The sequence below is a fragment of the Aplysia californica genome, unplaced genomic scaffold (genome assembly GCF_000002075.1).
Source record: "Aplysia californica isolate F4 #8 unplaced genomic scaffold, AplCal3.0 scaffold01351, whole genome shotgun sequence".
NCBI lineage: Eukaryota > Metazoa > Mollusca > Gastropoda > Aplysiida > Aplysiidae > Aplysia > Aplysia californica.
The window spans coordinates 79,189-94,072 of NW_004798621.1; the positions used below are offsets into that span (position 1 = coordinate 79,189).

The 14,884-nt window shown below is 40.5% G+C and overlaps 1 protein-coding gene across 1 annotated transcript in view; it reads right to left on the minus strand.

Annotated features, from left to right (window-relative positions):
- The window catches only part of LOC101850621 (nucleolar protein 14), a 41,566-nt gene extending 28,019 nt beyond the window's left edge, over window positions 1-13,547 (minus strand). The window contains exons 1-2 of the mRNA XM_013090586.2: window positions 13,398-13,547; window positions 1,160-1,365 (exon numbers count right to left, since the gene is read on the minus strand). Of these exons, the coding sequence (XP_012946040.1) occupies window positions 1,160-1,339 (180 nt within the window). The 5' untranslated portion in view covers window positions 1,340-1,365; window positions 13,398-13,547. The remainder of the gene's footprint in view (window positions 1-1,159; window positions 1,366-13,397) is intronic.
- Between the last annotated feature and the right edge of the window lie 1,337 nt (window positions 13,548-14,884).

Sequence of the window (14,884 nt, forward strand, 5' to 3'; positions counted from 1 at the left end):
AAATCCTAATTATTCTTTACACATACATGACTATTCAATTAGTTCTCTTGCTAAACTACTTTAAAATATTAAACATTACTATACTAACAGACAGAAACAAATCTGCCTCTTCGTGACCAAAGAAAACTTTTAACTCAGCCCTAAATCCATGGACCTGGTCGGATGGCTATGCCTGGAGGTTTTAGGCGTATTTGTAAAATAAGTAACAATACTAAATCAACTTTCATCGCCATAATATTTCACACACAATTTGTTTACTTATTACATGGTCTATTACCATTTACAAAATTTGAAAATATTTGATGGTCTGTGAGACATTGCCATTTGAAAAGGGTCAGCAACAGGCACTAAAAAGTAGCTCGAAAGAAAGACGAAGACTCATTCACTCTTCCCACTTCGATACCACGTGCTAAGTTATTTTCAATTGTAGGTCAAGCAAGCAACCTTTGCCCTTGTATGTTTCTTTTACAGAAATGGCCAAGGTTCACGAATAAAGTATAGCATGTTCTCATTGTAAGTGCGTTTACGTTAAAAAGTTAATAACTAATGTGAATGTCCATCACGATACTGTCGGGTCCAGCGAAGAAGTGCGTAACCCGACTATCTTGGGGTCTAGGCTGAGTGAGTTAACTATGGAGGAGCAGGTGACAAATACTTTCAAATTTTACAAATTACATTTCACATTAAACAACCTCCAAAAGTCCATGCCTTGACAATAAATGTGCATAAACAAGAGTCACATAAACCAACAGTCCACCTGCTAAGAACGTATCTACTCTGATACCAGCCTCCAATATTTACAAAAACCTGTTCCCTCCCATTCTGTAACACACGAAACAAGAATCACAATCAGGACACTGCCAATTTCTAACCAAATCTACAGACCCAAAAGATGACTGATGTCCTTATATATCCACTAATATACATTGCAAGAGTTGTAACCCTTTTCAGTGATGCACCAGTGCCAAAAATAGTTTCGAGAAATATAATTTTGAAAATCTGTCACATTACAGCTTCTGAAGGCCATTAAATTAGACATGAGATTAACAGTATCATTTAATCAATCTAGTACAAAAACCAATGGCAATGAATTATAAATTATATTATATATACATTTAAGTATGCAAACCAAAATTTTTATGAGAATAAACAAACTGACCTTCTTCAATGCTTTCGAACGTGACACCCCTGGAGCGCCCTTTTCCCATTTTTGAACTTTCTTGTTCACCACCGTATGCTTCACTTTGTTAATTTTTACTTCAAAAGGATTCACTTGTGGCTTGCCTCTGTTTTTCTGTCTGTTGCGGACTTTGTCTGACAAGCCTTTCTTCTTGCCCATTTTGATTTAAAACAACACTGTTCAAGCTGGGGAGAGAAGAATAATCTTTAAAATATTAAATTCCTCATGCATATGCTGAAAACAAGCTCACCTAAAAATAAGTTGTTTCAGACAGGTCCCATACAAGGTACCAAAATGACAGCAACCCTGCCCACAGCTATCATTTTTCTTTTTTCAGGACAAACAAGAGATTCAAGAGTACAAGGAGATCAGATTACAAAGGATTTCTCATTACCCCCCCAATAAAAATATCTGCTTCAGAAAAACTTAAAAAGCATTTGACGAAAACTGAGAAGAACTGATATTAATACGAATTTTAAAAAGGTTGTTGTTATTCTCACCCCGGCTGAGATTAATATCAATTTTATTCTCACCACGGGTGAGAATAATTAAATTGATACTCTCACCCAGTCTGAGAAAACAATGGATTTTAAGCTCACATGAGTGTGGAGAACAGGTAGGCCTAACCTAAATAGATGTAATAGGATGATAGAAATTTGTGTAATAAGAAAGAGTAATGCTTACACGATCACCGTAACCACTTGACCGTGAGGCGGACGAATTTGACCATTCAGTACTTCAGTTGTTGTCGAAGCCTGCAAAACCTGGCCAAGTCATTTGGAATTGCAAAATGGCCAGGTTTTGCGGGCTTCGACAACTATAGCGACTATATACAATAGTAGTGTTGTTATTCTTTCATTTCAACCAAAATTACCGCAGAATGAGCTATTCGGAGATTTCGCTGAAACCAGTGAGGAGGATATTTCTGATGAAGTCCATTTTCTACTATATTGATGGACTGAACACGAATATAATATATCAACTTCATTTCCATTGCAAATTAACATTTGTAAAAATACTTGATGATTTTTAATCAAGCTACATCACACTAAGTCTAAGCCTGACAGCGTAGTTTTTTTGCAGCAACAATAGCTAAATGTAGTAGTCTTAAACGTTACAGGACAAAAGATAAAAAAACAAGTGGGCAGAAAAAAGGACGATGTTTCTTAAAAATATTTTGCACACCTACAGAGAACTAAAATATGTATTGAAATACTTCTTTGATGTTATCTGTTATGTTTTTAGAGAAAAAAAAAAGATATCAACTTATTAACTCATTGAGCATTTTATAGAGACTTAAAATTTACGGGACAAAAATCTTGTGGCAGTTAAAAATAAGTGAAACATGAAATCCAAACTGAACTAAAATTAATTTTCCTAACAGTAGAGGCTGCAGCAGTAGCAGAAACAGTAGTATTAGTAATAGCAGCAGTAGCAGAATGTCAAAAAGGGTACTCCCATTACATCGTTATTCATGGCAGTAAACAGTGTTTATCTTTCTGTTATTTCTTGTGACATTATGATGATGTTCAATTCCCAAAATATTCCCACGACATGACGATCATGTTGAAGATCATTTGAGACCACAACAATTTTGTCAGTCTTGTAGCATCCCATTTGGCTCACTTTGGATGAATAGTTCCTTGTCCGTAGCTCGAACAGGAAGATTGAAGAAAATTCATCACAGTATGGACCTCTACTTCCCTAACAGTAACAGCTCTTTATGATTTAAAGAACAAGCATCATTGCCATTGAGCATGAAACAAGTGAATGGAATGTTTACTAGCTGCTATTCAGAGTGCACAACTGCACTCAGCAAGGATGAGGAATGTCAATATATGTCCTTTTGCTGCTTCATTGGGAAAGACTTTTCTGACATACATCTTCCAAAGTTTGCTTTCGAGCTGCTTTGACTTTTGGAAGGACTTTCACAACTCTGTGTATTTCTTTTCAGAATATCGGTACTTTAAAGCAATGCATTCTTCATCTATAGTACTGTAAAGTTGGAAAGAGAATGTGGGAGCGGGAGGGGTAGATGAAACATTGTACTAATCAGTTTTGTAACTGAATTAAAAGAGAACCCGTGCTATACTTTGTAGAAAATAAGATTGTGCTGCATTACTGTTTTGTATTCTTTTATTAAAGTAATTAGCAACAGAAAAGTAGTCACAAATTTTGTTTTGGAATGCATATGAATAAAGTGAATGTAAACTTAAAACGATGTCATTCATCATTTATGCGGTCTTGCTTGTCTTATCATAGTCCAAGGTGATAAAATCAGCTACTATGTCCTAAATATTATAGGGACAACACTTGTTACCAAAACTGTGATCAACATGATTTAGTCCGTGTAACCATTAAGACCAATGTATAAACTTACTTTCCTCTTGTTAAAGCCAATATTAACTTTTGATGGAAACTAAGGGCAAAGCCATACTGTGGAAAAAGTGAAGCAGCACGGGCGGGGCTATCAAAATAAAACCAAAGGGAAAGACGGACGTTATCAGCCATACCAAGAACGGCACGAAGCGAGGAGATTCCTGGAGAAATTTCGGCCGATGTACAATCTCTTTCAATGCTTGAAATGTACATGCATGCACACGAGCAAGCTTGACACTAGTAGATCTACATAATTTTAGTGGTGATAACAAGAAAGGAAATCGAGGAGAGTTAGTGAAAGCTGTTTGTCAAAACAAAAATGAAAAATAAAAGCGAAGCACACAATGCATTTACTTTTATTCAAAGAAAGACTTTTCGAATTGGCCTCTTTTCAATTAATTTTTTGATCAAGATATACCTGTCCATCGGTTCTCTATAACATTCCCTTCTTAACACTCTTACCATCTGTCTCTCATTCTTTCTTTCTCAATCCTCGAGATAGGATGTCTAAAGTCAGTAGTCCTTCAGGTGAGTTCAACAATGAACATTTCATGCAGATAGAAAAAGGAATCACGCCTCATTCAAACTAAATCTACCCATCTGCTTTTGTCGTCTGGTAAATTTCTCTTCAAGTGGTGAATTTCACCAAACTAATGACGCATGTAATTAATCGGGTTTGCCTACTCCTTTCTTTCAGTCTTTCTTTTTTCTTTATAGCTACCTCGTCGATCAGGAGAAACGGCGCCAATATTTTTGTTCATTTTCAACAGAAACTAAAATTGACATGGAAAATTCCATACAACGTCGCATCTTTGCATCGCCTTTTGTGCCTTGTTCCTGGAGTTTACGCTTCGTTTTGCACCTCCAAGCCTACAGTATGACATTACCCAAAATTTACTTTGTATTTCCTCGACACACGGCGCACAGAAACAGGATACTTTAGTTGAGAACTCAGGTAACCAGTGGCGCGCTGACCTGTGACAGTGAACGGGGTCATCGCGTGGGTATTCTTCGGTCAGCGTGACCGCGCGGAAGGTTTAGAAAATCATATTTTTCATTCTGAATTGAGCCCTAATTAACACAATAACATTGACTTAAAGACATCACTGCATGCGGGCATCAGCAGTTCCAAGTCTCTTTCATGATATTTCAAAAACAAAGAGAATCAGCATGGGTCTGTTTAGTTGTAACAGACAGTGCAAGATAGTCATGTCTGATTCCCGATATCGGTTCTAGTTATGATGTAATGAACGCCGATAATGAGAAAACTGAGCGTAAGGATAAGTTCATCTTTCAGGGACACAAACGTAACACATAAGGGTATGTACTCACCAAATGTCACTGCTACCGCAGTTTGTGTGACCTCAAAATGGTTCATCTATGCATCACATTGTAAATGGCATCACATGGTAAATATATATCCACATACTTCCCTCACTTGGAAGACAATAACTCCATAGGAATCATGGCGTAGACTATAGGTTTTATTCTCTTCATAAGTCTTGTTGTTAATTGTTCTTCTTTTTTAGTGAGTGCCTTACTCATTGCATGGCTGATGGTTTCTATGTCTTTGATCATGGGAGATGTTGTGCTGTCTTGGGTAGGCCTAACTGTTTCATGTATCTGGGCTGGAGTTGACGAAGCCAAGGGAGTCGCAGAAAATGTTTGGCCTTTAGTGGGTGTGAATGATGACGATGGAGAAACACGGACAGTGCTTACGCTGTGCTCACAACTGCTATCATGCGGTATGGGAGAATGTGTGACCGATGTGCTCTGACTGTGTCGGTGTGAGCTACGATGTGACTGCTCCTGAACTATTGTGTCTGCATGTTGTACACCTACGTGTTGGTCACTGACTGGGACAACAGACTGAGGGTGGGGGTGGAAAGTCTGACTTGTACTTGTGTGTGGGTCGTTTTGTTGTGTTGAGTCGGTGCTGAGAGCACGGGTACATGTACTCTGTGTGGTTGTGTCTGTCTCAGAAATGTTGGTGCTAGGACTAGCTTGGTGTGTGTATTTTTCATGGCTGCTGGAGTGAGACTGGGGGTCACGGGGCTTTACTGTTGCACAGCCAAGAGAGAGCAGCCTTTTCTGTTCACAGACTGTGCACGTTTTGGCATCACAGTTTTCATTGTAAGCACACCAGATGTGTTGACTGCTGTCAAAAGTGTTTCTTAGTGTTTGTAGGGACACTGCACTATTTCGACGTTTAGCGTCATGGATTGTTTTAAAGCATTTCAAACACACAAATTTGGAGTGTTTATCACTAGCGTCATCTTTGATACTCAACCCGAACACAAGGAAGAGGTCACTGGCTATTTCCTAACACAAATACGGCTTTTTAAAGGATTTTCTCTGCTTTCCTGTAATGTTCAGTCTTCCGCACACTCTACACAGACAGTTTAAAGCGGATACATGACTTTCAGGGGTGTGCTCCATTTTAAGGTCTTCGTTGTATACGGCAATAACGTTAGTCAATTCGGGGGCCCAACATAATAACCCGATGTAGCTTAACAACCACAACTGCGGTAGTACTGAAATTTATACACTTAAACCATGATTTATTAATGAACTCACAAATCGAATCTCAAAAAAAATTCAATGCACCGTTTTGTTGTAATAAATGATTATTTATCCTCAGTTTGAAATAAGAAAAGCGTGTTACACAGGCAGCAAACAGACACGTGTAGAACACTTGGTATAACACGTAGAAGGCTGGGACTTTCTTTTAAAGGTTGAGAAATGGTGTTGCTAAAGTCTATAAATTAAAACTACTTGGTGGGCCTTACGGCACCACTGTAATTTAGACAGTAAATGAGACGATTTTATCAAGAACGCACCCCAGTTTATAACGGTGAGACGGGGTCAAATGACCCCAATAAAAAAGGTCAACAGGTACCGGGCGAGGTGATAAATCACCGCTGGACGGCAGGAGCCGCGGTACAACTAAAAGGTGCGATTTCGGCTGATTTCGTGTGTTGTGGACAGAGTATATCAGCAAAGTATAATTTTTGATGCTCGATCTTAAATATTATATTCGAAACACCGAGCCAAGCAGCCTTATCCTTGTATTTGTATGTTTCAGACAACGATAACAAATTTTCAACTTCAATTGCCTCAACTGCCAACCCCAAAGCTAGAAATATGTGGCATCAACGCATGAAAGCCTCACAATAAAATTCTTAAGTAGCTACTCATTCTATAAAGATAAAACACAAAGACCAAGACTTAGTCTAAATCATTACAATGACGAAATCAAACACTTTGTCCAATTTCCGTTTCGAAACAACAAACACTATGAAAACCAACAATCCTGGTTTTGGCATGGGTCCAAACTCATCCATTTCCTTGAGAGACTCTTAGATTTCATCAATGAATCACACATTTTGCAGTCATATAACAAAGAAAGCAAATTTTAAGTCAATTCAAGGCTTAATGACTACTTACATATTAATCGTTACACTGCTAAAATTGCGCTAGGAAGTCATTCATATTCACTTTCTATAGACACCGTTGTCTTGCCGAGGAATAGATGAAAGCCAAGTTGATTGGAAATCAGTGCACTTGACATAAAAATACTGCACTAAAATTTTGAGCAACTTCCGGCGGAAATAAACACACAGATCTTAACTGATACAACGTGACAAAAATTCACAGACGCAACTATTTACTGCCCAAAATTCGTAATCACTGTAGCAATTTTGTTCTTGGTTGATGAAATGACTAAAGTGATCGTATTTCTAATTCTACAGTGAAAAATTACACTTTTTAAAAGGTTGATTGGACTGAAGATAGGGTTACTGTTTTTTACCATTTAACGGACGAGACGTGTAACGTTTAAGACGAATTTTATGTCCTTTGTATGAAGAAATGGGCCGTTATAAAAAATATAAGCATATATTTGTCGGATACCCTGAAAGTTCTACTTAAGATCAGTATTAAACACTTAATTACGAAAATGAAATGCAGACAATTCTTAGAGAAATCTTAGGATGAAAACTATCTCTGATGAATGTTACGTTTTCATACCTAAAAAATGCTGAATTTTTAACAAAAAAGCTACACACTGTTTCAGGATATCGTTTTAGTGGATATTTTCTGCCTAGTCCAAGTTCGGCAACCTTTTCACCACCGGCTTAGCTCATCTTAACGATGATTTGAATTATTATATATACAGCTTTTTGTATGGTGTCTGTGGTAAAGGGTATGTGCAAGTTCACGTTTTCAGGAGAATTGCCCATATATAATATATATATATATATATATATATCAGTTTCAGGGAACATAAATCCGGGGGGCGGGGTTAGGGAGAGAGAGAGAGACCCCCCCCCCCCGCCCCCACACAACACAGGGGCAAAGAGAGAGGCGTGTGTCGGAAGTTCACCGAGCACATACAGGCTAGATCTACTCACAAACACAAAAGAGCTCCAATTTAATCGGTGGCAAACAGCTTCACTTGTGGCAATTGACACTACCATTATCTTTTGTAAAGAGAAGACCACAGTTCGCACTGGGTCACCACGGTCAGCGTCCATTTGTTGAAAGTTCCTTGGCCAGATCGTAGAAACCGAAGCAGGCCATGGTCAAATTGCTTGCCTGGTTCACACCCCGGTACACCTAATGATTGTGCATGCACATTGGAGTTTGAGTCCGAATAGCCATGGAAGGCTATTGGGACTCGAATTCAGACTCAAGAGTCCGAATAGCCCCCAACTCCAGAGGACGTCCGGACTCGAATCCGAATAGCCACGGCCGTACACAAAATCTTTCATGAACTTGAATTTATGCAAAATGATTACCTGATAAAAATAAGTTTATGGGTATAATTTTGAATATCATAGTGTAGGTAAAAAGAAGAATTTGAGTACAAAACATTCGGAAATTGACCTTAGAAGATCTAGATCTATAGGCCTACTATTTCCTTTCGAACCCCGGAATGTGTGTAACTAAGCCTACTCGTTATGACTTTTCAACTAGATCTGGCCTAGATCTAATGAGAGATGGTGAGATCTAACTTATCTTATTCATATGTCATGGTCATGTGTTCCTAACGTATTATGAATAGATCAAAGATTAAATGGCGGCATGAGATCCACACCTACCGCCGCGTGCGAAATCCTTGCAAATGTTGAACCCCTGGGAATCCGCAGAGATAAAGCAGTTTTGGAGCTACATGAAAGAACTAAAAGAATGTGCCCCAACCACCCAAACAGGAAATTAGTAGAAACATGGAAACCAAAGAAACGAATTCAACAAAAGTCAATCATGCATCACATCACAGAACTAAAGGAGAGCCACCATCTACCACAAAATAGAAAAGAAACCAAAAGAGTCAACCAAAACATCCCTCCCCACCTTTCTTTAAAAAAGCCAATCATTACAACATCTCTCAAAGACAAGAGCACAAAATCTTCAGACCCAGTGACGCTGATGCTTGCATCACATCAAACAATCGACAGCTATTCAGATGACTGGATACACGTCTATACGGACGGCTCAGCATTCAAAGCCACAACCAAAGCCGGATATGGAATACTAATACAGTACCCAGATGGAAGTTCCAATGAGATCTCTGCAGCCTGTGGAGAGAAATGCAGCAACTACGATGCAGAAATGATGGCAATTGAAACAGCACTGTACCATCTCCGCACAGTTTTTGACACTCATCCTGGAAAAGCACAGAGTATTGTCATTTTCTCTGACTCACTATCAGTATTACAAGCCATAGAAAATGACCATCACCTAAACCAAGATTTGACCCATATACTGTTTGGATCCCATCATCTGATAACATTCTGTGGCATCAACCTAGTAATGCAGTGGGTCCCCGGACACTCAGACATACCTGGAAATGACAGAGCAGACACACTCGCCAAACGGGGATCTAGACAGTGAACAACCCAACATTCCAACTTCATACAACACTGCAAAACAAATCATCAAAAGCAACAACAAACAAGATTGGATGAACAGATGGGCCCTGGGAAAGACAGGCAGAGCAGTTTTCAAACATATGACCACAACAAAAAGGAATGACAATATCAACCGCCTTCAGAGAAAGAAACAGACCACGATCTTCCGCCTACAGCTCAACTTCCACCTGAACAGAATAAACCCGGAACTTCCCCCAATGTGTCCCTTGTGTGACTATGCATATGAGACTGTGGATCATCACCTGTTCCACTGTACAGCCCTAAATGACATCAGAGCTACCCTTCTCCCTCCGAGACCTAACATTGACAACACACTCTATGGAACATTACAGCAACTGCAGCAGACCTGCACTTATCACTACATGGCATTGGACAGAAGGGCGAGAGCCCAGCTGTTGCTGGATCGATAACAACAACAACAACAACAATACCAGTGAAAGTAGCTCATAACAAAATGTGAGCCTACGAAGATGTCACATTTTCACTGTTAAAGCACAGAGGTCGCGAACGGTCTGCACTAGGCTAATTACAACCCTCTTCGCCTTGCACCAAAACCAGCGCTGCCTCTCGCTTCCTCCACGTCCAGAGTTCAGAGTTCACGCCGCGAGCGGGGTGGATTACCGGTAGATCTTGCGCCTCGGTGCAGACGAGCGGTGTTTGCCTGACGAGTGGTGTTGTGCTGACGAGCAAGCCCTTCTAGCACAAAGCAATACGAGACGCAAAGCAGGTCTTGGGACCAAGTGCTTTGCTCTGCTGCGATTTCAGTCTTGCCTGCCGTCCGCTGCTCGTATGCCTTCGAATAATCGAACAAACTAGTTTGTGGCGCAGTGACACTGTGCGCAGGGTCTCTCTCTCTCCCCCTCTCTCTCTTTCTGACGTTAAGGGTTTCGCGGATTGCAAGCAGGGAGGGGAAGGAAGAGGGGGTCAGACATGAGTGGCTTCGCGGATTGCAATTTGGTGTGGGTACTTGAAGCTTAGGCTAGACTCAACGTATCATGCTGGTGATTTGATTTGATGATTTGACCTAGTGATTTGAGGCTTGTGACTTGAACTAGGGTCTTGTGAGCACGAGCGTGTTTGCTACCGGGGTACAGCCCTACTGGGTCATGAAAGAAGCCACCAGAGGCAAACGTAATGGAATACAATGGATCCCTTGGCAGCAGCTGGACGACTTAGACTTCGCCAATGACCTTGTGCTGCTCTCTCACACACATGCTCAGATGCAAGAAAAGACCAAGGAACTCAACAGCCTATCAAGGAGTGTTGGCCTTCGTTCCCAGCATTGTGGAAATAGAATATTTGTGTGTGTGTGTGTGTGTGTAGGTACTGAGGGCTACACTCCATTGTTTCATCTAGACTATTCTAGAACAGTAGATCTAGACAGTGCTGTTTATTTAATACATTTTTTTTTGGTCTAATCTACACGCTACCAGTTTTACTATTGCAAATGTCTTCTAGTTTTACTACAATGACTACAATGTCCGTGTTGGAGTCAGCTGAAGGCTACACACCATTGTTTCATATAGACAGTGCTGTTTATTTATTTGTTTTTGTCTACACGCTACCAGCACCAGTTTTACTATTACACAGGTCTTCTACTAAAAGTTTTAGCCTAGTTCGAGTACAATGTCCGTGTGGAACAAAGAAACTGGGTGTCTTTTCGATAGTTCCCACCCCGCTTATTTGGACCTAGAGATCTAGATCTAGATCAGAAGTTATGTTTGATGCGCGGCGAGCGAGAGATATCAAACCTAACGGCAAAACATCAAATTATGGTAAAGTGCCCCCCCCCCCCCCCCCTTTGAACCTCCCTCCACATTCTTATTAGATTTCTACCTGTCCCCCTGAAACACTCTTGGGACCCAAACCGGCGAATAGTAATTGGAAAGGCCGTCGTTATATATTCGGTTTTTTCATATTCGGACTCGAGTCCGAATAAAAAAAATTCTTATTCGGACTCGAGTCCGAATATGAAAAAATGTTATTCGGACTCAGGTCCGGAAAAAAGGAAGTGTCTTCGTTCTATAGATCTAACGTTCAGTGCTTCCAATTTTCCGCCATTTTTTAGTTTCCCCCCCACCTTTTCTGCCGATCCGATGCCCGCCGCCTCATTGATACGCCCCCCCCCCACCCCCATGTTTCCCACTTTCTTTGTTGTAGAAAAAGGTAAAATTGAAGATTAGCAGACCACCTGGCACCTGCATATTATGAGCTGTGTAAAAAAAAAGACCGATTCGTTCAAATACATAAACCTGTGTCATATCGATTGTTTACCAAGAAAAAGTTGTGTTGCTGTGTGTAGAGCTGAGCGTACGGCAACTTTTGATTCCGTAGACCAGCGCACAATTCATTACGTAGAACTACGTCAAGACTAGCTTATTATTGTAATAATGATCAGTTGCCGGGGGGAAAAAGACAGACGCTTATGCGACGACGTTCAACGCCCGGACCGATAGTGCCCCCCCACCCCCCACCCCGACACGCACACAGCCACACGTGTGCAGGCCGCCCATTCGACCCCGACACACGCTAACGAGCCATCTTTAATTGCTTCTGATGACCTCTTGACAAACAAACATTTATTAGAAGCGCTATAACTTTTCAGGCCGGCCTCAAATTCATCATAAGATTAAAACTCGGCTCCTGCACAAAACGCCTTTTTGCCCGAAGTGATCCCGGTCTCTACCCAGCCTGAGGCAGTCACGAGTGAGGCAGGACAGGAAGCCGGATTCACGAGTCACAGGAAGTCGGAAGTGATGTCATGCTGGACAAGAATCAGAGTCCGAATAACATTTTTTCATATTCGGACTCAAGTCCGAATAGTCACTTCGAATTGGAAGGGGGGGGGGGGGGCTACTGAAAAAGTTTTCTACAGTTCATCGAACGAACATTATCGAACGCTGCCAGTATTGTGGAAATAGAATATTTGTGTGTGTAGAGGTACTTTTTTAATATAGCCATTCTTTAGCCCAGATGGTCCTGTTTCTAGATTTGTTTTTGGATTTGAGAACAAAAAATGCTGCCATAAGTACCCATGTAGCTTGCTTCAGATTGTTGACGTTTTTGACCTAGATTAGATCTAGATCTAGATCTAGATCTAGCTACAACAGTCCAAGGACGGATAAAAAACGGCCACCTCTATTCTCACCCGGAGTGAGAATAGTGCAGGCGAGTCTTGTGGCTATTCTCACCCGGTGCGCGTTCACCCCAAACCACAGAATTCTACACTATAACAGAAAAATTGTAGAATTCTGTGCCATGAACAAACGTTCCATTACAACTGTAGCCTACTAAAAGCGTACAATTTTGTCTGCGGGCAGTGGAGAGAGAGAGAAAGAGAAAGAGAGAGAGGAGTAGCGTGAGAATTTCCGGGCAAAACAAAATGGCGACCCGCGTAGTTCGGCTCGATTCGAAAAGTTAAATAGCCGTAGCATCTTTGTAGACAACCAAATTAATTTACTTTTGTGTTTTAACATCATTTTTTAACTTTGTTTTGGTCAATTTGATCGTCCACACCGATAGACAGTATTCAGAAAGAGACAGAGAGAGAGAGAAGAGGGGAGGAGTTGATCTTGCGAGAACTTCCGGGCGGGTGAGAATAGCCACTTTCTAAAAAACTGTAAGTCTAAACGGAACTTCTCTCGTCGACAAACTTTCAGTTTACCAATGACACAGATCGAGCGTCCGTCGGTTAAACTGTCAGTTTGTCGATCAGCGAACTGTACGTGTCTTTTAAAGGGGCCTTTACAGACTACAGTACGGTACACTTGACTCTCAAAAGTAAGTAAAAGTAAGGCATTTGAGAGGTTAACATAGAGATCTAGATCTCTAGATCTAGATCTAGAAACTAATCTATAGTAGGCCTAGAATCTAGATCTAGATCTAGATCTACTTCTAGTACTTACCGGAGTCTTTTAACACAGAAAAAAATACTGTCTTGCAAAGATACTGAAGATATCCTGAAGTCCTGAAGCCTGAAGATCTTCAGTCTTCGTTTCACGTGGGCACGTCGCACACTTTTCCAGTTGCCAGTTTCACATTTTTCTTCTTCACGGAAGTTAGTTTCGTGTTTGTTTCCGTGAGCAGTTTTTCTTTTTCCCCTCACCGGTTTATTTAAAACACTCAATACTCCCTGGAAGTGGAAGGCTCGGAACAAATTTAAATATTGATAAATTCTTTATTATACATTGTCGCAAATGAATAGGCTTTATAACTCCATTTTATACCACTAAATTGACGATTGACTTTCTATTTCGTAAATAAAATTTTAAACATTGCATTGAGAAATATAGATCTACTGTGAATCGATGGTTTTAAGCCATTCTAATGTTACTAATGATACATTCTTATTCTTATTTAGAATTAGATTTTTTTTTGTTATTCTTTGTACTTGTTGTTTGTTGTTTGTTTGTTGGGTTTTTTTTGTTGTTATTTTAGGTTTTTTTTAACCAAAGTAGGGCCTTCACGACGTACTTGTGTGGGTTGTGTACCTCTTGGGCCGTGGTCACCAAGGATTCTCTGCTACCAAGATATTTCATTCAATTGCCCTATCTCGCGTCCGCCCACTCGAGACTTGGGCGCGACTATGTTTTAGCGCGTGACGGCCTGTGATACTAGCGTAAACAAATGTTTTTGCACTCTTGAGTTGAACGCGTGCACTTTTGTCTGTGGGCAGTGTTTGAGAGAGAGAGAGAGAGAGAGAGAGAGAGAGAGAGAGAGAGAGAGAGAGAGCGAGAGAGAGAGAGAGAGGGGGAGGAGGGGAGAGAGGGAAAGAGGGGGAGCGACAATTTAAAGAGGGGGTAGTTCGAGAGAGCAAGACGGGAGAGAAGAGGGAGAAGAGAGAGAGAGAGAGAGAGAGAGAGAGAGAGAGAGAGAGAGAGAGAGAGAGAGAGGAGAGAGAGAGAGAGAGAGAGAGAAATGTTTGTTATTATAATATGAATTATTGTTTCCTGTCATTTTCTCTGCCCGTTGGTTTTCAGGCTAACCCTGTGCAATACAGTCAGTATTGTACTCACATATATATATATATATATATATATATATATATGACCAGTCCCACCTTCCGAATCCCACCTTCTGTTCCATCTCCAGTGTCCAATCTCTCACCCCTTGTTTCCCATTTACCATATCCAATTTTTCCATCCAGTCCCAATTAAATTATGTAACGTGCTTCGTTTTCCTTCATCTCACGAGTGGAACCTAAACCTATATACACGTACGACACTATATATATACCATCGTATGACGGGACAGCTTAAACTACATTGATTTTAATTGGTGAACTTTCTTCGTTTTTCGTGGTTTATTTTCCGATTTCTTTTCTTCTTTCTCATTCACTGCAACCCCCCTCCCCTAACTCTTTTCCCTTTTTTTAAGTTTCATTCTTTTTGCA